This window comes from Schistocerca piceifrons, chromosome 1 (assembly GCF_021461385.2).
Source record: "Schistocerca piceifrons isolate TAMUIC-IGC-003096 chromosome 1, iqSchPice1.1, whole genome shotgun sequence".
NCBI classification, from domain to species: Eukaryota; Metazoa; Arthropoda; class Insecta; order Orthoptera; family Acrididae; genus Schistocerca; species Schistocerca piceifrons.
Genome location: NC_060138.1, coordinates 1,001,231,041 through 1,001,255,000, shown reverse-complemented (window position 1 = coordinate 1,001,255,000; position 23,960 = coordinate 1,001,231,041). Strand labels below are relative to the sequence as shown.

The window sequence follows — 23,960 nt, the reverse complement described above, 5'->3', positions numbered from 1 at the left end:
GTGCAGGAGAAAAAATTGTTTTATTGTTAGATTCTTGGGGCGGTCATTGTGGAAAAACCGGTTTGAGCATCATATATAAGGACAAGGAACTTGTTCATCTGGTGATCCCAAAAGGCTCAACAGGACAGGTATAGCCATTGGACGTACAAGGCATTCAATGTTGGAAGGACCTCATGAGAAAATTTTCGAACCTGGTTCCGCCAAATGATTATGTAGTCAGTCTCCAACTGGGAAACACTGCAATCAAACTGAAGTCACTAGTACATAATCAGTTCTCGTTGCCAAGGTTTTCAATGAACAAAAAATGCCTTATACAGATCAGGATGTCTAAAGGGTTGCCAGCCACAATTCGTGAATTGTGCTGAACTTTGTTTTATATTGTGCTGTTCGCCATGTGCATTGTTGTTGTTGTTGTTGTGGTCTTCAGTCCTGAGACTGGTTTGATGCAGCTTTCCATGCTACCCTATCCTGTGCAAGTTTCTTCATCTCCCAGTACCTACTGCAACCTACATCCTTCTGAATCTGCTTAGTGTATTCATCTCTTGGTCTCCCTCTATGATTTTTACCCTCCACGCTGCCCTCCGGTGCTAAATTTGTGATCCCTTGATGCCTCAGAACATGTCCTACCAACCGGTCCCTTCTTCTCGTCAAGTTGTGCCACAAACTCCTCTTCTCCCCAATTTTATTCAATACCTCCTCATTAGTTATGTGATCTATCCATCTAATCTTCAGCATTCTTCTGTAGCACCACATTTCGAAAGCTTCTATTCTCTTCCTCTCCAAACTATTTATCATCCATGTTTCACTTCCATACGTGGCTACACTCCATACAAATACTCTCAGAAACGACTTCCTGACACTTAAATCTGTACTCGATGTTAACAAATTTCTCTTCTTCAGAAACGCTTTCCTTGCCATTGCCAGTCTACATTTTATATCTTCTCTATTTCGACCATTGTCAGTTATTTTGCTCCCCAAATAGCAAAACTCCTTTACTACTTTAAGTGTCTCATTTCCTAATCTAATTCCCTCAGCATCACCCGACTTAATTTGACTACATTCCATTATCCTCGTTTTGCTTTTGTTGATGTTCATCTTATATACTCCTTTCAAGACACTGTCCATTCTGTTCAACTGCTCTTCCAAGTCCTTTGCTGTCTCTGACAGAATTACAATGTCATCGGCAAACCTCAAAGTTTTTATTTCTTCTCCATGGATTTTAATACCTACTCCGAATTTTTCTTTTGTTTCCTTTACTGCTTGCTCAATATACAGATTGAATAACATAGGGGAGAGGCTACAACCCTGTCTCACTCCCTTCCCAATCGCTGCTTCCCTTTCATGCCCCTCGACTCTTATAACTGCCATCTGGTTTCTGTACAAATTGTAAATAGCATTTCGCTCCCGGTATTTTACCCCTGCCACCTTTAGAATTTGAAAGAGAGTATTCCAGTCAGCATTGTCAAAAGCTTTCTCTAAGTCTACAAATGCTAGAAACTTAGGTTTGCCTTTCCTTAATCTTTCTTCTAAGATAAGTCGTAAGGTCAGTATTGCCTCGCGTGTTCCAATATTTCTACGGAATCCAAACTGATCTCCCCCGAGGTCGGCTTCTACCAGCTTTTCCATTCGTCTGTAAAGAATTCGCGTTAGTATTTTGCAGCTGTGACTTGCCATGAATGCCATGTGCATTATGTTAATTTTATGTGCATGGTGTAAGAAAATAAGTTATGTTTTAAGCCTTTCTTTATGGATAATCATTATTGTGATGATTTTGTTTCATAAAATGGGAAGAATTTTGCGGAAGAACCTGCAGAGAATTGATGAATGGTGCAGACTCTGGCAATTGACCCTGAATGTAAATAAATGTAACATATTGCGCATACATAGGAAAAGAAATCCACTATTGTACAGCTACACTATTGATGACAAATAGCTGGAGACAACATCTGCCATAAAATATGTAGGAATAACTATCCAGAGTAACCTTAAGTGGAATGATCACATAAAACAGATAGTGGGAAAAGCAGCCACCAGACTCAAATTCATCGAAAGAATCTTAAGGAAATGTAACTCATCCATGAAAGAAGTTGCTTATAAGATGCATGTTCGCCCAATTCTTGAGTGTTGTTAATCTATCTGGGATCCCTATCAGGTAGGACTGATAGAGGAGACAGAGAATATCCAGTGAAGAGGAGCGCATTTCATCAAGGGATTGTTTAACTGTCGAGAGAGCATTACGGAGATGCTAAACAAACTCCACTGGCAGATGTTATGAGATAGATGTTGTGCATCATGGAGAGATTTACTATGAAATTTCGGGACAGCACTTTTCAGGAGGAGTCGGTCAACATATTACTTCCCCCCACATACATCACACATATTGACCATGAGAAGAAAATTCAAGAAATTAGAGCCAGTACAGAGGCTTAACGACAATCATTCTTCCCATGCACTATTCGCGAGTGGAACAGGGTTGGAGGGACCAGATAGTGGTACTGAAAGTACCCTCCACCACACGCCATTAAATGGCTAACAGAGTATAATGTAGATATAATGAGTTATTTATTATTTTCAATTAAGAAAATACACATATGTGAAATGGTGGCCTAAAGAAATATGAATTTGATATGTAAAATAACAAAAACAAGAAAGGCAAAACAGTTAATTAGAATAATAATGAATGTGTAGATGTTTTGATACGGTATGCTGAAAATGCTCAGACAGCACATTGTTTGCCGCTTATTTTCCTAAAATGGTTTTTCACAAACCATGGATGGATATGGCATGAAAACTTCTGTAAATTATCTAGTACCAAAAGTATTCATTTTTCAAAATTAATTAATGGTGGGGTATTTTCCAAATTTTCAAATTATTACAAAAGTTCATTATACAGTTTTAAATAACATTAACTACATTTCAATTTTTATATAAAACATATTTTTTTACGTATCATGGTTTTGAAGATATTCTCTCAGTTTGATATGCCAAATTAGTTTCGGGGTATATTTTATCCCTTAAAATTGAACTTGGGCAAAAATGACCATATTGTGTTATTTTGACCCCTCTACTTGCCCACCAAGTTTTATGAAAATTGATTATTTACACCTGGGAATATTCCCTTGTTAGACAGAATTTCTGTTTTGTGTGATGAATCGCAGCTTGATCTAAATGTTGAAAAATGTAAGCTAATGCAGATGAGTAGGAAAAATAATCCTGCAATATTCAAATACAGTACCAGTAGTGTGCTGCTTGACACAATCAAATTAATTAAATATCTTGGTGTAACATTGCATAGCAATATGAAATGGAACAAGCATGTAATGTTGGTTGGAGGGAAGGTCATCTTCCATTTATTGGGAGTCTTCTATGAAAGTGTAGCTAATGTTGTTGTTGTGGTCTTCAGTCCTGAGACTGGTTTGATGCAGCTCTCCTTGCTACTCTATCCTGTGGAAGCTTCTTCATCTCCCAGTACTTACTGCAACCTACATCCTTCTGAATCTGCTTAGTGTAGCTAATACATAGATGGAAATGCATATATACCAATAGTGCAACCCATACTTGGGTACTGCTAGTGTGTTTGGGATCCTGTCCAGGTAAGGTTAAATTCATCAGTTCAAAGGTGTGCTGCTAGATTTGTTACCAATAAGTTCGATCAACACACAAGTGTGACAGAGATGTTTCATGAACTCAAATGGGAATCCCTGGAGAAAAGGTGACATTCTTTTTTCTGAACACTACTGAGAAAAATTAGAGAATGGGCATTTATAGCTAACTGCAGAATGATTCCACTGCAACCAACATACATTTCACATACGGATCATGAATACAAGATAAGAGAAATTAGGGCTTGTACAGAGGCAGTCATTTTTCTCTTGCTCCATTTGCAAGTGGGACAGGAAAGGAAATGACTGAAAGTGGTACAAGGTACCATCCACTATATACCGTATGGTGACTTGCAGAGCACGTATGTCGATGTAAGCCCAGAATTTGTTTTCAAGGTGCAGCTGACACACCCTTGATTTAGAGAAATGTGCAGTCTTGTGACCAAAAGAGCAGATGCAATTTTGAAATGTCCCATTTGTTTGTCCACAAAATTCTGTGATGTCAATTAAGTCCTGCTTGTGGTTGTAGCAAGAATGTATACACTCTTAGCAATGTGTGGCATTCAAGAGGCATTATGCTATGTATTGTTGTGCACAGTTACTCAGAAATGTTTATTGGTAGTCCCATAAGAATAACTATGTAACTACACTCTCAAGAAAATTCTGAGATTCAGCCATGGTCCTGGAGTATGTACACCACCTTCAGTTTGCTTCAGCCAGCTTGTGCTTATAGTCACCACAGTATCAAACCAGGAATAGTTGAAAGTCAGTTGTGTAGAAGTCGCACAAAAACATCAACACTTTTACATTTCCATAGAAATAAGTGTAATGTATTGGCTTAAATTAAGTCATGCCACATGCATCTCATTTATCATCATCATCATCATCATCATCATGAAAAATTTCCAACTCCAGGCTGGGTCTTTTTGCCACCTAGTCCTGTTTTCCCACCGTCTTTCTTTGTTCACTTTGGTCCAGTCCTCGCCTCTTTTTTCAACACACCACTCCTCACCTTTCAATCACTAATTCCTTGGTCTTCATCTTGCTCATTTGCTTTGCATCTCCATTTCGTGTATCTTACTAGGAAAGTTCCCATACCATCTTAGATTTGTTATTTCTGTCCTATTTCTGACGAACTTCATTTCACGTGTCTGTAGAATAGAGGTAACAAGAAGTGATACAATATCATTCACAAAAACACCAATATTCCAGCTATCTATTTAACTCCACAACCTCATATGAGCTCTTCGTGAACTGTGTGCATACTTGCTAAATGGCAACACTTGCCTACAAAACTAGAAATGTCTGCACAAGAAATCAATACCTATTCTCAGGAATGCACTTTCGGATTATCGAAATTTTCTGTACTACAAGAAATAACTTGGTTGCCTGAAGGTTCACCTTCCAGCAATTTCAGATATACACTATGAGAAAATGACCACTTCCTCACTTCCTCAGAGGGCACCCAACTTCTTCCCACAAGGGCTGCCATTTTTGCAAGTTCCAATTCTGATTCATGAAATTATTTAACATTTAGCCCCATTCTGTCAATCAGCCTTAACAACAGAATTCAAGCATTCCCATTAGCTGTTTCCTGCTCCCACTGATAGAATTTTTTGCAAGGTGCGGCTTTCTGCCAGGATTTAGAGAAATTTCTTTGCATTAGCTACTGGAAAACAACTGCCATCATGAGAAGTCACAAGCTTTAAGCCAGCCTAATTGGTGCTGATCACAACCCATTTAAAAGGATTATGGAAGCACTGGCCTATCATCACCAGTCTACATAAGTCACTGTTTTCCAGATCCAGAGACCGGCTCTATCTTCCAGAAAGCGAACAGAAGAACTGATGGATGTGGCCGGGAACTGATATGTTACACAGCCCCTCCCTTTTTCAGTGACAGATGAAATTACTCCTAACCAGGATAATGAAACCCTTAGGCCAATAAATTTATGTAATATGCTGGAGCAATGGGTGGCTGGTTGGTGTCTGCAGAAGCCACATATACACACTTCTCGAAAAATAGGACTGAAGAACAGAAACTTGGTGTGCAGTTGTATATTACATACATTATATGTCCAAATACTATAACATCATAGAATAATTTATGAAAAAAGGGTTAATTAAAAAATTGACTGCACACAAGAATAATAAAATTTACAATGATTCATCAAAACCGTCATCTCTAACAGCAAAAGAAAATGGCACACAAATCTGTGTTTTATTGCTGACCTCCATATACTTCTGCTTGAACTATCAAAAACGTTGCTAATGAATTAATGCAAATGGGCAAGTTTGAAAAATAAAATTATTTGTTTGAAGTGAAAATGAAAGTAAAATGGCAGCACTTTATGATAGTACAATACTTCACTAACTAACAAAAACATCAAACAAAATAAAATTGTACTGCATTTCTAAATCAAAACGGAAAGACTTGAATAAAGGAAAATAAGTAGGCCAAATACAGGATGACAATTATGGAGCTATATGAAATAAAATTGTTATAACTTCTGCGTGGTCTGCGTCAGAATGTTCAAACTGCACATTAGATGCAAGGCATGATGGGAATTGGTATGCGCATGCGCATGGTTTAGTTTAGCAATGAAACCCACTTTCATTTGGATGGGTTTGTCAGTAAGCAAAATAGGGGCATTTGGGGGAATGAGAATCAGCATTTCATGATCAAGAAGTCTCTTCACCCTCAACAGGTGACCATGTGATGTGCAGTGTCCAGTCACTAAATGAACAGTGCGATATTCCACCGTGGCACGGTGCTTGAAGGTTTTGGAAGATGGTTTCGTGCCCATTATCCACAGACACATTGATCTCGACAGGTTGTGGTTCATGCAAGACAGAGCTTGACCCCATCAAAGCAGGAGAGTGTTTGATGTGCTGGAGGAGCACTTTGAGGACCGCATTCTGGCTCTGGAGTACCTAGAGGCCAATGGCAAGGGCCTCGATTGGCCACCATATTCTCCGGATCTGAACACATGCGATCCCTTTTTTGTGGGCATATATTAAAGACAAGATGTACATCAATAATCCCAAATCCATCGCTGAGCTGAAAACAGCCATTTAGGAGGTCATCAACAGCATCAGTGTTCTGACACTCAACAGGTCAGCAGAATTTCACTATTCATCTGCGCCACATCATCACCAGTGATGGCAGGCATATCGAAAATGTCGTAACCTAAATCCAAATATCTGTAATGAGGTTTACATGTTGAATAAAGTGCGAGCATACCGTAATTTGTAACTAATTTATGTTTCTTTTCATATAGTTCAATAATTGTTAATCTGTATTTGGAGGCAGCCAACTCTAAATAAAAAAAATTAAACTCTGTTTAGAGCCAAATTAAATTACCATCTCAAATGTATGACAGCATGCTAAAAAACAGTGCCTTGAAACTTTTTATTCTGTTCTCGATATCGGTTGAGGTATTATTTGCAGCTAGAGGGCTTTGAATTGTAGTGTGTAACATGACAGTGTGTAACATAACTATGGCGATGCATGAGACACCTTCAGAAAACTGAAAGCATGAATTTGAAGAGTTTGTTCACACAAGCAGTACCCTCTTCGTCAGTGTGATGGTGCCAGACCACACATGAGCACTGCAACATCTGCAACAATCCTGCACCTTGGGTTCACCGACATCAGTCGTCTTCCATTCAGTCCCGACTTGGCTCCATCCAAATGTTTCTAAAACTTAAAGAACACTTTCAAAGGTGGGGTTGTGGCTCTGTCAACAGAATCAAACATTTTACAGTGACGATAACAACAAATTGCTCTCTCTTTGTGAGAATGTGTTTGTTGTCGAGATAACTGTGTTGATAAATTTGTAGACATAAAGAATAAAAGTGTAGAATGCTAATGAAGTTTATTATATTCAAACAACTTTAAGAGTTTTCACATAAAAAACTTTGAAGCATTTTTTTTGGAATGCCATCGTATAATTAAGTAAGAAATAAATCATTATAGCATAATAATTTTTGTCTTTATGTTTAATAAAATCAGTAAGTATTGTCTAAACCACACAAAATTAAAGAGCAATCCCATGCATTAGTCAATGTAAATACATGTAAATAATCAATGTATCAGCTTGATTAAAGAAAATAATGCTCTCATTCATATCATTCACTAAGCACATCATCAGCATAAATATATAGCCATCAGTAGGCCACCAAAACCACACACACTATGTTTTTGATTCACACACCTTTCAATGAAAATTAAAGATCTTTCATGGAACCCTCTGTGGAGCATATGTTTATATACACATATCCACTGCTCTGGTGAGATATATTGCCACTTTATACTTTTTGCACAACTAAACACGTAGTAGCATTGCAGAGATAGTTCGGACAGCGCAATGTCTGCTGTAGAGAAGGTTGGAAAGTCTGCTGGTGAGGGTTCAGACTATCAAGACTATCATCCTTGGGTATCTTCAGTCAATGCAGCACCAACATGTATTTTGTTTTCCTCCAATTTAATCCATGCTGTGTAAGCACTTTTGACCATGAATTCTGCCTTATGTATTGCCCAGATGGCAGCTACACAAAATATCGAGCTAATTGTATTGGCATTCATAGTTGGATGTGTTGTCAGTTGCTATCAGTAGCCTCACACTGCTGGAAGTGTTGACTTTATAAAGTTTGCTTTTCATCTCTCTGTCCCTTCCATTAATGGGAAATTATTGCTCTCATTCTCTAAATTTTTAAATTTCTGTTTCATGCTTGTCTTATTGCTTCAAAAGTTTTCATTGGTGCCGTCCGCCCTTAAAAACTGATTAAAAGTTTACTCCTTAATAATCTTCAGTTCATCTCTCGATTTGAGAGAATCTCTCTGTTCTGTTTTACAATGTATAATCTTGGAAACCAGAGGCAAGACAGAATTTAATTATTGCATTGACAACTTTCTAATTCCAATGACCACCTTGCAGAAATGATGAAATTTTGAAACATAGACATCTTTTCCATCTAATTATTCTAAATGTGTTGTTTTAGCTTCTGCATAGAGAGAGAGAGATCTCATTTCAGAAAGTTCTTATTATCAGGAACAACCAGTGCTCCTGGGACAACTTATTGTGTTACAACAGTTTCAAAAGCATATTTCATGTCTTTGCCTTCATTTTGTTCTCATGTTTAAATTTCTATGCCATCCTACTGATCAAAACTCTGTTTCTGTGGATGATCAGTATCTAAGCTTTATGGATATCAGTATCAAATGATTAATAGCATATGTACAAAAACAGCAACAGTTATAATTCTTGACACACAATACAATAATACATTCGTCTGAATATGTTGTTGATTAACATATAATAAGTGTATGTGTAAATGATTAGCTGCTATTTACATCTTTTTCTTTTTAATTTTATTTATTTATTTATTTGAAAGTACTTTTTATTCTGCATGTATCTGTGGTATTCTTCTAACATCTACATCTGTATTCAGCAAACCACCGTACAGTTTGTGGCAGAGAATACTTTGTGTACCATGTCACTTCCCCCTTCATGTTGCAGTCATGTATGGTTCACAGGAGTAACAATTCATGGTAAGCTTCTATGTAGGCTCAAATTTCTGTAATTTTGTCTTTATGGTCTTTTTGTGAGATATAGAGGAAGCAAGATATTGGTTAACTGTTCTAGAAATGTAGCTTCCTAGAACTTTTATCATTAGACCATAACGTGATACAGAATGCTGCTCTTGCAGCATCTGCCACTGGAGTTGGGTGAGCATCTTCATGATGCTTTTGCGCTTACTAAATGAACCTGTAACGAAATGTGCTGCTCATCTTTGGATCTAGTCTATTTCCTCTATCAGTCCTATCTGGTACAGGTCCCAGACTGACTTGCACAATCAAAGTATTGGTCAAAAAAGTGCTTTTTAAGCTACTTCTTTTGTTGATGTACTACGTTTCTTGAGGATTATTACAATGAATCTCAGTCTGGCATCTGCCTTACTCACAATTAACTTTATGTGGTCGTTCCACTTCAAACTGCTTGGTACCCATACTCCTAGATATTTAATGGAAGTAACTATATCTATATGTTTTATGGAAGTAACTGCTTCCAGTAATTTTTCTGCTATCTGTAATCATACAGTAAACGGTTTTTCTGTCTATGTATGTAGTATGTTACATTTGTTTATGTTGAGGGTCAGTTGCCACTGTCTGCACCAAGCGTTGATCCTATGCAGACCTTCCTACATTTCGCTACAATTTTCTAGTGTCAGGACTTCTCTGTATACGACCATATTATCTGTGATAAGCCTCATGTAACTTGCAACATTGTCTGCTTAGGCCATATACATATATTTTGAAAAGTAATTGTCTTACTTTTACGTCTCTGTTCACAATAACATGTTTTGTTCTGTTTGCTAGAAACTCTTCAGTTCAGTCAGATAGTTAATCTGATATTCCATACACTTCATACGTTTTTCATTAGGCAACAGTTTGGAACTGTACTGAATGTCTTTCAGAAGTCAAGGAATACAGCATCTACCTGTGTCTAATGCTTACTGTTTCTTGTGGACAAACTTGTAGAAAGGTTTTTGTAAAACGAATTTCTTAAACTGAAACTTAAGCTTCACCTTACGAAGAGTAGTAACTACAGTGAGCATTACATTGGCTAATTTTAATCCTGTGTATTCCTCTCTTCTAAAATCTCACTTGCTCATACAGAAGATGGTCTAGATTCATCACCACATCTTTTTTCTTCTATATTTTCCATTTTGAACTACGCAAGTTGTTCAGCACATCCTTCTGCTCATCATCTGGAAGCTGCCTTAGTACATTATGCAGCAGAATGTGAAATGCATATTCTTATTCAGTTCTGGTTCCTTCCTTTTCCAGTTCCTGGATACCTAATTGACTTTCCACCATCTCTCTTGTTTCACTCTCCCCTCAAAAGCCTATGGAAATAGAGTAATATGGAATCTTCCAGAGACTTATTCAAAGATGCCCCCTCTAAGTGATAAACCATGGGATTCAATGATGTGCAGCCACTGTTACCTGCAGTGATTCCAGTCCATGCAAGGTTACCAGGAGAAATGCTCCTTTCATACATTCTTGAAGATTCTGTAACACCAAACAGTTGTGACAAGAATCCACATTCATCTGGCAATGTGCAGCAGGTGAGAGGAATTATGTTATGTATTGGTCCACAGATTTACTCAGAAATGCTTATTGGCAGACCTGTTAAACCTCTGAATCGCAACATTATCAAATCATCTGAATTAGATTGCCAGCTCTGCTTTTAGCCACGAGAAAGGGCTAAACTTCTCAATAATCTAGTGTCAACAATTACCCCCAGGAAAATTTCAAGATATGAACAGTGGGCTGAAATACGTACACCGCTTACAGTTCATATATCATCTCCCACTGACTCCAAGGTACTTCCCCTGATAATCTCCACACAAACAAAACAGGGATACAAAGTTAATTGGGGAAAACTCACACAAAAACACAAAAACGTAAATTTTCAAGGCATGTATATAATGTATTAACTTGAATTAAACCTCACCAAATACGCCTTGTCACCCTAACAACACCATTCAGATAGCTACTTGGCTCCACCTCCTAATTTGAGGTATCTGCATGCGGAGGATATGCACACTCGCTAAATGATAAAACTCAGCTACAAAACCTGAAGTGACTCAAGCAGAAATCTATGACTGTTCAAGGCTGAAATACAACGTATTCCAATTTTTGGATACCTCAGGCCAGGTCATCTCAATGGAGGAAGAATCTTTGCATTGTAAGCAAACTTCAGTCTGAAGTAAAGTTAAAATAACTTCAACCTAGCAGAGTGGAATGAGATATGCAATGGTTAGGTGGTGTATTTTGCTTTCTCCCTGCCACTGTTCCTCCAACTGACACATGGTTGTCTCAGCAGAAACGCCACAGAGCATGAGACACATGAAATATTATTTACTTATCTCACAATATACAGTTTTGAAATCATTTAATTTGGTGTACAGGAGACATGTCCAGATTTACAATGAAATATTTTTATAAGAGTAATACAGAAGTTTTACATTATTTTACATACACTGCTGCGATACAGCAACTTTATATGCACTATAGTTTTCAGTGTCTACACAAAAGTTACAATTTCTTTGTTCAAACAGCACAGTTTTTCGCAGTAACTCCACTAGTGGGCCTCCTTAGCTATTTCAGTTCTCCAGATTTCCATATGCCTTGCTGTGCAGCAGAACAACATCCCTTTCCCTTTATGCTAGGGAGAGCACTGTATATTTTGAAGTTATGTCTTTGCTGGGTGCTATAGAACTACCTTAAGCTTGCTCAGGGTGTCAAAGTGATTGAGTGCTTCACAGCATTGTTACATTTTAACATTTACTTCCTGGCCACACCCATCAGCTCATCCTGTACACTAATGTGGACTCCTGGACTAGTATTCAGGAACTGGGGACTTTTGTTCAGCCTGGAAGGAAATGATGAACCACCCTTCAAGATCCTCTCTGCTTTCCATATTGCAAGAAATAACTTGGTCGATCCTGAAGAATCACCTGTTCCCAATTTCAGAAATTCGATACAAAAATGTCACCTCTGTACCAGAAGACACAGGACTTCTACACCTACACCTAGACCCTTAAGGACTGCTGACTAACTTCAGATTTTGCGAGATCCACAAAATTAAAAAACATTTAGACCTTTCAGCCAGTCATTTTCAGTAAACAAATTTAGGCTTTCCCATTGGCCATTTCCTGCTCTTGCTAATAGCACTCTCTGTATGGTGTTACTTCCTACCAGGAAATTTTTTTCCAGTGGGTATTGAAAAACACAAGCAGCCATGGAATATCACAAGCCCTTATGTCAGCCGAGTCATCTCCAATCACAACCCATGTAAAAAGATTGTGGAAAGGGTGGTTCATCATTTCCTTCCAGGCTGAACAAAAGCTACTGTCAGATCTGCCCATATGTTTAGACTGGGGGAAGTCGGGAGGACTGAGCTAAATGAAAGAGAGCAAGTTAAGTGCTAATTAGGGTTATTAGGGTTCTTTTTGTAACTGGATAAAATATACAATTTGAACTGTATTTGCTCTCATTATTGTAGTAAAAACACCGATAATGTTCATATCGACATCCAGTAGCAAATTATTGACAACAGCTGAATAAAGTTAACTTCTGATCTATTATAAAGTAGTGATTCAGTGAGATTAGTAGGCAATAGAACGGTAACTACAGATGACATAAATAGCTTGGCAGGTTTTGCAGTCATTAAGATAAAAAAAAAGCATAGGTATGCATGTTGACTATATTTCCTAAGAAATGTGTTGAATAAATTATTTTTCAAGGATTCACAGGGTTCTTCAGAAATTCTGAGATGATAATGTGAGAGTGTGGGGTTTTTGATCTCCCCCCCCCCATCTCGCCCCCTCCCCTCCCCCAGTCAATCCCCCCCCCCCCCTCCCACCCCTCCCGTCATCGTTGTAATTTCAAGTACCTGTAATATTGCTACTCTAAAATACACATTATCATCATTGGCATATTCTGTAAAGATGTTCAGCATACATAATTACTGAGCTTTCTCAACAAATTAAAAGCAAATCAGTTCCAAACCCAAATGTTAGTTTTAACACTGCAGTGCTTTACAGAGCACGATTTTATTGGAAGTTTTGTGCCCTTGCCTTCTGTGACCTTTGAACTGACTTAGCCATATAGGGGATTCCAAACCATGGTGCCATTTGGCATTTTTTTCATTCACAAATCAATGCCAGAGGCGAAAGACATAAGTAACAGAAAAAAATCTGACAACAGACAGAGGACTCAACCCCAAACGATTGGATTTTTACTCTGACACCCACTAAGACATGCTAACAGGTAATATATTTACAAATAACTTTCACCATGGAAGTTAAGAGTTATTACTTGCACTTTTCTTGAAACCTAATCTTTACACGATTTCGTGTGAAAATATTTCACAATTTATTAGAGGCTACAAAGCCTTGTGACATTTCCTCTGTTTGCTGTTTTAGTGGGACAGTTGTTTTTCAGTCTTCATTAGTAAAGATTAACTAACACCTGGGTATATTATATAACTGGATGCTGCACACCATTTTCTTTTAATTTTTGCCTCATTCAGTTTAGTCGGTGTTTTGTGAAGTACTACATTTGTGAGTGTTCCTCTTAGTTTCGATGTTGAGTGCATTGTTGGCATTGAAAAAGTCACTACAGAATAGATCACTGTGGAATCACTAACATGATTATTAATTGTTCTGATCCATGCTGGCAAGATATATACTTGCAGACTTCACATGAACTTCTCAGAACTTCCTGATGTTTGTATAAATCAAGAGTTACTTTCAAATATTGTACTTTACGGCACTCATTACCATTCCCAAAAGTCTGAAAAGTTTTATGGCAACAATTGCTAAGAAATCCACTACATGATTTTCCAGTATTTTAAATTCTTATTAGTATAATCCTCCTAACACATTTTGTCCTTTTTACTCATTCTATTTTTATATTAAATTCATTGACAATCTATTATATTTTGTTAGTTGTGATGTCCATAGCTGTATAGCAAAAATATCAGAGAATATATAAAATTTTCTTTTGTTCCAGAATTCCATCACATATTAATTGCAGTACAGACTATGGCACGACAACGTAAACCTTTATCAGTAGAAAGTACACACCAGAAGCCTGGCAAAAAGAAAGCAGCGGAAGACAACTCCAAGAAGTCCAGGGGCATGCCATTTGTTTGGAAAGCTGTTACAGTTGTTTGTTTAGCAGTTGCTGGTTGTATTGGTTACATGGGCTATCTTGAGACTCGTGTAAATACTCCATATGATGACACGAAAGTATGTTGAAGTTTCCTAATTAATTTGTTTCATTTCCATCAGAATCTGTTTTTCTTATACTTGTGTCATTGCATGCCACTAAACCATAAAATTCTGTGTTCCAGATTGTTGCCAAGTCTGGTCTTGAGGTTCCAGATAGATATTGGGGTTCATACCGCCCAGGAGTTTATTTTGGGATGAAGACAAGAGATCCACATTCTTTAGTTACAGGTCTGATGTGGTACCTTCCACACATGTTAAGGCCAGATGGCAGTGGTATAAGGTACACTTTCTCCAGTGACATTATTTACTATACAGTTGGTTAAGTCACTACAATTATGTATTATCTTGCAATAAAAGTAAGTTTGATACCAAGTTCACACAAAAATACTAAATGCAGAAAAAACACTCAGCTTATACTAGCTCAGAAAGTTGGTAATAAAAGTTGAAAATCAGAGAACAGAATTATTTTCTCAGGGATGTAGTCAAAACAGAGAGAAAAATAGTGGTGGGGATGGTTAGTTACATCCTCTCACAGATAAATTTAACACATGAGGTGGTGTATGGTAAGACACATAAACACTGAATTTTAATAATGCAAAATTGCTTTTTGTTGGATATTTGTTGTACATTTAGTAAATATGAACTGATTATGTGTCATATATTTCTGTATTTACAGTTGAAACTTGCCATATGTGACTTATTTGCTGCTGCAACATGTAACATACCTCATCAAGTGTTATCAAAATGTACAGGTCAAATTTATCCATGTTGTTGTTGTGGTCTTCAGTCCTGAGACTGGTTTGATGCAGCTCTCCATGCTACTCTATCATGTGCAAGCTTCTTCATCTCCCAGTACCTACCGCAACCTACATCCTTCTGAATCTGCTTAGTGTATTCATCTCTTGGTCTCCCTCTACGATTTTTACCCACCACACTGCCCTCCAATACTAAATAGGTGATCCCTTGATGCCTCAGAACATGTCCTACCAACCTGTCCCTTCCTCTTGTCAAGTTGTGCCACAAATGCCTCTTCTCCGCAATTCTATTCAGTACCTCCTCATTAGTTACATGATCTACCCCTCTAATTGTCAGCATTCTTATTTAGCACCACATTTCAAAAGCTTCTATTCTCTTCTTGTCCAAACTAGTTATCATCCTTGTTTCACTTCCATACATGGCTACACTCCATACAAATACTTTCAGAAACGACATCCTGACACTTAAACCTATACTCGATGTTAACAAATTTCTCTTCTTCAGAAATGCTTTCCTTGCCATTGCCAGTCTACATTTTATATCCTCTCTACGTCGACCATCGTCAGTTATTTTGCTCCCCAAATAGCAAAACTCCTTTACTACTTTAAGTGTCTCATTTCCTAATCTAATTCCCTCAGCATCACCCAACTTAATTTGACTACATTCCATTATCCTCATTTTGCTTTTGTTGATGTTCATCTTATATTCTCCTTTCAAGTGCTCTTCCAAGTCCTTTGCTGTCTCTGACAGAATTACAATGTCGTCGGCAAACCTCAAATTTTTATTTCTTCTCCATGGATTTTAATACCTACTCCAAATTTTTCTTTTGTTTCCTTTACTGCTTGCTCAATATACAGATTGAATAACATCGGGAAGAGGCTACAACCCTGTTTCACTCCCTTCCCAACCACTGCTTCCCTTTTATGTCCCTCAACTCTTATAACTGTCATCTGGTTTCTGTAAAAATTGTAAATAGTCTTTTGCTCCGTGTATTTTACCCCTGCCACCTTCAGAATTTGAAACAGAGTATTCCAGTAGACCATTTCTCATTGTGGCTGGAGTGGAAGGTGGGAATTTATAAGAGGCCTAAGACGGGTATTGGAAGAAACATAAGAAGGTTAGGTAAGATAGTGACAGTGCGGAACATGTAGGCGGCTGTAGGACACATAATGAGGCAGGGGCTAAGGTATAGTGTTGCTGAGAGAAACCCAGAAAAATAGTGCAGTGTGAGGATGAGGACCTGCAATAAGAGAAGGAGATAGGCCAAGGAATATATGGATAAGTTACAGAAGAGTAGGTAAATGACAAGGCTGTGAGAGACTGATGTGGGAGCAGAAGAATGGTATGGGGGTGGGAATATGAAACTGCAGAGGGAGGTAATCTGTGTATATTCATTCATTTAGTCACTCACACATTCATCTTGTTCCATAGATCCCATAAAGAAGAACAGTCAGGGATGCGGTATGGACCAAGGTATACATTAACAAAAATGACAGAGACTTAATCTGTATACTGTATTAACAATAAAATACCACTGTACTGCTTAATGCTGTTGGTGCTTATGCCACCAACATTGAATTGAGTAAATTATAAAAGAAGCTACTACTTCCTCAAATTGTATGGTATAGCTGCTGTTTGTCTGCTGTTGGTAGCTTATTATTTATTTTCTACAATTGTATTTTTCAAAGATAGTATTTCATTACATATGTTAATACCCTAATTGTATTTATAGCACCTTACTGCTTGTCATGCAGCTTTGCAATGAACACTACTAGTTACCATGTAGCTAATGGGACTTATCAATCTCTGAGTCTAGATGTTTGGATGTTTGGAAAAAGTTCAGCCTGTGTATGTTTGTGCTCACAGAACTTGAAAAGTAATGACAATTGACTTGAAATTTTGACACAGTATTGCATTTGGATATGCACTTGTTTTTATTTACCTGTTTTTCAGTAAATATGGTATATAAATAAATGTGGGGTGTGTCCTGAAAGTAATACATCACATTTTTTTGTGATGTAACTATATGTCGCAGAGTGTTGAACCAGTTGGGGATGGTGAGGGAGACCCTTAGCTTTTCAGCAGTAGGTCTATCAATTGCTTCCACCATCTTGGAGGGTTAGGACAGCTTCTTCTGTGAATCTCTATGTAGTGGTCACATCGAACTTCAGATGGAGAAGACTTTGGAGCAACACTGTGTGATAAAATTTTGCATGTAGCTCAAGAAGACACTGCTGGAAGCTTTTGGAATGGTTAACGAAGCATTCAGGTATGATTGCTATTCCAGATCACAGTTGAACAAGTGGCACAAGGTGTTTAGAGAAGATCAGGAAAAGTTCGCTGACAAGGTCCATGCAGGACAGACAACCATGTGACTTAAGTGCGCCAGTCACTGAATTCAGTCTGTCAAATGGTGTTAATTTGGTGTCAGAATTATTTGACTTTCTGAAAACGATTCTTCATGAGGTTGTATCAGAAGCCTTGTCCATGCAGAAGATTTGCGTAGGACTTGTGCCCAGAGTTTTGACCAACGTGCAAGAGTGGCACCGAGTGGAAGTGTGTGAAGAATTCAAGCAACTCTGTGAAGATGATCCCAATTTCCTTGAGAATGTGAACATTGCATTTGTACCCCCTGGTCTGTGCATCAGTGCTCAATTTTACAAGACAGTGCTCTAGAGACTGAATCACAGGGTCACATGTGTCTGAAAGGAGTTCTGTGTTTCAGGAAAACTGCACTATGACAACATGCAGGCACATACCAACTTTGTTCTCATGGACTACCTGAGCTATACCGGTCTGACAATGGTGCCACAGCCGCCCTACAGTTCCAACCTGGCCAAGGCAGATTTTTTTTTTTGCTGAAACGGGACCGCAGAGGAAAGCATCTCGAGTTGGTTGACAGTGTGCAAACTACATAGGACTGCAGAAAGCTTACTATGTACGGAAATTGTGCTAGCAAAAATATATTGATGCAGAAGGGTCATACTTCAAAGAATTGGAAGTTTTTGAACCTATCTGAGCAATAAATTAAAAAAAAAATGTGACACACTACTTTTGAACAAATCCTTTATGTAATATATATACAGGGTTATTACAAATGATTGAAGCGATTTCACAGCTCTACAATAACTTTATTATTTGAGATATTTTCACAATGCTTTGCACACACATACAAAAACTCAAAAAGTTTTTTTAGGCATTCACAAATGTTCGATATGTGCCCCTTTAGTGATTCGGCAGACATCAAGCCGATAATCAAGTTCTTCCCACACTCGGCGCAGCATGTCCCCATCAATGAGTTCGAAAGCATCGTTGATGTGAGCTCGCAGTTCTGGCACGTTTCTTGGTAGAGGAGGCTTAAACACTGAATCTTTCACATAACTCCACAGAAAGAAATCGCATGGGGTTAAGTCGGGAGAGCGTGGAGGCCATGACATGAATTGCTGATCATGATCTCCACCACGACCGATCCATCGGTTTTCCAGTCTCCTGTTTAAGAAATGTCGAACATCATGATGGAAGTGCAGTGGAGCACCATCCTGTTGAAAGATGAAGTCGGCGCTGTCGGTCTCCAGTTGTGGCATGAGCCAATTTTCCTGCATGTGCAGATACACGTGTCCTGTAACGTTTTTTTCACACAAGAAAAAGGGGCCATAAACTTAAAACCATGAGATTGCACAAAACACATTAACTTTTGGCAAATTGTGAATTTGCTGCACGAATGTGTGAGGATTCTCTACCGCCCAGATTCGCACATTGTGTCTGTTCCCTTCACCATTAAGAAAAAATGTTGCTTCATCACTGAAAACAAGTTTCGCACTGAATGCATCCTCTTCCATGAGCTGTTGCAACCGCGCCGAAAATTCAAAGCGTTTGACTTTGTCATCGGGTGTCAGGGCTTGTAGCAATTGTAAACGGTAAGGCTTCTGCTTTAGCCTTTTCCATAAGATTTTCCAAACCGTCGGCTGTGGTACGTTTAGCTCCCTGCTTGCTTTATTCGTCAACTTCCGCAGGCTACGCGTGAAACTTGCCCACACGCGTTCAACCATTTCTTCGCTCACTGCAGGCCGACCCATTGATTTCCCCTTACAGAGGCATGAAGCTTTAAACTGCGCATACCGTCGCCGAATGGAGTTAGCAGTTGGTGGATCTTTGTCGAACTTCGTCCTGAAGTGTCGTTGCACTGTTATGACTGACTGATGTGAGTGCATTTCAAGCACGACATACGCTTTCTCGGCTCCTGTCGCCATTTTGTCTCACTGCGCTCTCGAGCGCTCTGGCGGTAGAAACTTGAAGTGCGGCTTCAGCCGAACAAAACTTTATGAGTTTTTCTACGTATCTGTAGTGTGTCGTGACCATACGTCAATGAATGGAGCTACAGTGAATTTATGAACTCGCTTCAATCATTTGTAATAGCCCTGTTTACTTCAAATTTTTACATGATATTCTGATGAATGTTCACTCAGACATAGACTTTATATACAGGGTGAGCATTAATAAAACTGACAGACTGCAGGGACGGGTTACTGACTGGACATGGAGGAAAAAATGTCCTAAGAACATGTGTTCTGAAAGGCACTGTTGCCATGGTAGAAGGCACTGACAAATGACTGTTCCTCTGACCACATGCCATGTGTTCCTTGTATGTTGCAGGCTGTGTGATTGATGCATCTTACTGTAAGCAGCAGAATGGTCTAGTATCATGTCAGGAACAAGCGAAGGTGGTTTTTGTGTATGGCCAAGCCAAAGGAAACAGTCAAGAGGCAGCACGGCTATATCACAACAAATACCCTCACAGACACCAATCACATCACGCAACATTCCAGTCCTTTTTGGACATTTGTGTGATCATGGGTCCTTTCAGGCAGACAAACATGTAGGGTGAAAATGGACTGTGTATGCACCAGATATATGGTACTATGGGCTACAGAGTAATTGAGACAAACCCTGATACAAGCTCCAAATCTGGTGTACGCCCAGTCCAAAACCTCCGTGCCTATTTACCCATGATTACACAGATGCCCAAAAATGGATAGAAATGTGTGATGTGGTTGATGTTAGGACTTTTGATATTTTTAAAAATTTCTGGAATCCGAGATATTGATATTTAAAAAAATACCGTTATCGATATATCAACTGAAGAAATATTGACATACTGACCCCTAAAAATATCGGCTGCACATTTTAAATATACTGCCAGTTTTAGAGCTGTAATTGAGACAAACCCTGATACAAGCTCCCCCCCACCCACCAATGTCAGCGACCTAGAAGCCGTAGTGTAAAAATTGTGCAGTGAAGGTGCGCAGTGGCGATTATGTCAGCATTTACCCTCACACGTCTGCGCCCACTGCAAAGACCAATCTTGTCATTTAGATTTTTGTTCATCATTTTCAGCAACTGTTTTTGAAGAATACTGATGCAAAGAAATAGCACCTTAGTTGTGTTAAAATTGTTTTTTAATGCAACTGGTGTACTATTTCTTCACATTGGAAATCTTGTTATTCCATTCGCGCCGCCACTCCCCAGTGCAGTTGGACTTCTTCTTTTGTGCCCCATATACCTACTTCACACAGTCAAAGAGAAAGATTAGACATGATAAAACTCAAAAAGTAGTAAGACTCCTTCAAACAGTGAATTTATTTTATATTATATTTTTGTCACAATTTTCGGTAAATATTTGAAGTTGTTCTTTTGGATGTGGAACATAGTGATATCGAATTTTTACCAGTTTTGAGTCTGTATACACTAGCTGCTGCCTCCATCTTCACCCAAAGGTGTCTAGCATGGCTTCCATCCCAACGGTTGGTGTGCTGCTAATTCCGCCTGTTATTGCTAAGAACCCCCCATGAACCATGGACCTTGCCGTTGGTGGGGAGGCTTGCGTGCCTCAGCGATACAGATAGCCGTACCGTAGGTGCAACCACAACGGAGGGGTATCTGTTGAGAGGCCAGACAAACGTGTGGTTCCTGAAGAGGGGCAGCAGCCTTTTCAGTAGTTGCAAGGGCAACAGTCTGGATGATTGACTGATCTGGCCTTGTAACAATAACCAAAACGGCCTTGCTGTGCTGGTACTGCGAACGGCTGAAAGCAAGGGGAAACTACAGCCGTAATTTTTCCCGAGGGCATGCAGCTTTACTGTATGATTACATGATGATGGCGTCCTCTTGGGTAAAATATTCCGGAGGTAAAATAGTCCCCCATTCGGATCTCCGGGCGGGGACTACTCAAGAGGATGTCGTTATCAGGAGAAAGAAAACTGGCGTTCTACGGATCGGAGCGTGGAATGTCAGATCCCTTAATCGGGCAGGTAGGTTAGAAAATTTAAAAAGGGAAATGGATAGGTTGAAGTTAGATATAGTGGGAATTAGTGAAGTTCGGTGGCAGGAGGAACAAGACTTCTGGTCAGGTGACTACAGGGTTATAAACACAAAATCAAATAGGGGTAATGCAGGAGTAGGTTTAATAATGAATAGGAAAATAGGAATGCGGGTAAGCTACTACAAACAGCATAGTGAACGCATTATTGTGGCCAAGATAGATACGAAGCCCACACCTACTACAGTAGTACAAGTTTATATGCCAACTAGCTCTGCAGATGACGAAGAAATTGAAGAAATGTATGATGAAATAAAAGAAATTATTCAGATTGTGAAGGGAGACGAAAATTTAATAGTCATGGGTGACTGGAATTCGAGTGTAGGAAAAGGGAGAGAAGGAAACATAGTAGGTGAATATGGATTGGGGGACAGAAATGAAAGAGGAAGCCGCCTGGTAGAATTTTGCACAGAGCACAACATAATCATAGCTAACACTTGGTTTAAGAATCATGAAAGAAGGCTGTATACATGGAAGAACCCTGGAGATACTAAAAGGTATCAGATAGATTATATAATGGTAAGACAGAGATTTCAGAACCAGGTTTTAAATTGTAAGACATTTCCAGGGGCAGATGTGGACTCTGACCACAATCTATTGGTTATGACCTGTAGATTAAAACTGAAGAAACTGCAAAAAGGTGGGAATTTAAGGAGATGGGACCTGGATAAACTAAAAGAACCAGAGGTTGTACAGAGATTCAGGGAGAGCATAAGGGAGCAATTGACAGGAATGGGGGAAATAAATACAGTAGAAGAAGAATGGGTAGCTTTGAGGGATGAAGTAGTGAAGGCAGCAGGGGATCAAGTAGGTAAAAAGACGAGGGCTAGTAGAAATCCTTGGGTAACAGAAGATATATTGAATTTAATTGATGAAAGGAGAAAATATAAAAATGCAGTAAGTGAAACAGGCAAAAAGGAATACAAACGTCTCAAAAATGAGATCGACAGGAAGTGCAAAATGGCTAAGCAGGGATGGCTAGAGGACAAATGTAAGGATGTAGAGGCCTATCTCACTAGGGGTAAGATAGATACCGCCTACAGGAAAATTAAAGAGACCTTTGGAGATAAGAGAACGACTTGTATGAATATCAAGAGCTCAGATGGAAACCCAGTTCTAAGCAAAGAAGGGAAAGCAGAAAGGTGGAAGGAGTATATAGAGGGTCTATACAAGGGCGATGTACTTGAGGACAATATTATGGAAATGGAAGAGGATGTAGATGAAGATGAAATGGGAGATATGATACTGCGTGATGAGTTTGACAGAGCACTGAAAGACCTGAGTCGAAACAAGGCCCCCGGAGTAGACAATATTCCATTGGAACTACTGACGGCCGTGGGAGTGCCAGTCCTGACAAAACTCTACCATCTGGTGAGCAAGATGTATGAAACAGGCGAAATACCCTCAGACTTCAAGAAGAATATAATAATTCCAATCCCAAAGAAAGCAGGTGTTGACAGATGTGAAAATTACCGAACTATCAGCTTAATAAGTCACAGCTGCAAAATACTAACACGAATTCTTTACAGACGAATGGAAAAACTAGTAGAAGCCAACCTCGGGGAAGATCAGTTTGGATTCCGTAGAAACACTGGAACACGTGAGGCAATACTGACCTTACGACTTATCTTAGAAGAAAGATTAAGGAAAGGCAAACCTACGTTTCTAGCATTTGTAGACTTAGAGAAAGCTTTTGACAATGTTGACTGGAATACTCTCTTTCAAATTCTAAAGGTGGCAGGGGTAAAATACAGGGAGCGAAAGGCTATTTACAATTTGTACAGAAACCAGATGGCAGTTATAAGAGTCGAGGAACATGAAAGGGAAGCAGTGGTTGGGAAGGGAGTAAGACAGGGTTGTAGCCTCTCCCCGATGTTGTTCAATCTGTATATTGAGCAAGCAGTAAAGGAAACAAAAGAAAAATTCGGAGTAGGTATTAAAATTCATGGAGAAGAAATAAAAACTTTGAGGTTCGCCGATGACATTGTAATTCTGTCAGAGACAGCAAAGGACTTGGAAGAGCAGTTGAATGGAATGGACAGTGTCTTGAAAGGAGGATATAAGATGAACATCAACAAAAGCAAAACAAGGATAATGGAATGTAGTCTAATTAAGTCGGGTGATGCTGAGGGAATTAGATTAGGAAATGAGGCACTTAAAGTAGTAAAGGAGTTTTGCTATTTGGGGAGCAAAATAACTGATGATGGTCGAAGTAGAGAGGATATAAAATGTAGGCTGGCAATGGCAAGGAAAGCGTTTCTGAAGAAGAGAAATTTGTTAACATCCAGTATTGATTTAAGTGTCAGGAAGTCATTTCTGAAAGTATTCGTATGGAGTGTAGCCATGTATGGAAGTGAAACATGGACGATAAATAGTTTGGACAAGAAGAGAATAGAAGCTTTCGAAATGTGGTGCTAC

At 38.9% G+C, this 23,960-nt stretch overlaps 1 protein-coding gene across 2 annotated transcripts in view; it reads left to right on the top strand.

The window, feature by feature from the left end:
• Positions 1–23,960, top strand: part of LOC124795349 (mannosyl-oligosaccharide glucosidase) — a 53,437-nt gene that overhangs the window by 12,244 nt on the left and 17,233 nt on the right. Inside the window, exons 1-3 of one of the 2 annotated variants that reach the window (XM_047259341.1) lie at positions 9,060–9,155; positions 14,190–14,428; positions 14,533–14,690. In XM_047259341.1, coding sequence (XP_047115297.1) covers positions 9,098–9,155; positions 14,190–14,428; positions 14,533–14,690 — 455 coding nt within the window. In that variant the 5' untranslated portion in view covers positions 9,060–9,097. Of the gene's footprint in view, positions 1–9,059; positions 9,156–14,189; positions 14,429–14,532; positions 14,691–23,960 lie in introns of those variants that run through there. The other variant, XM_047259349.1, reaches the window with a different exon arrangement.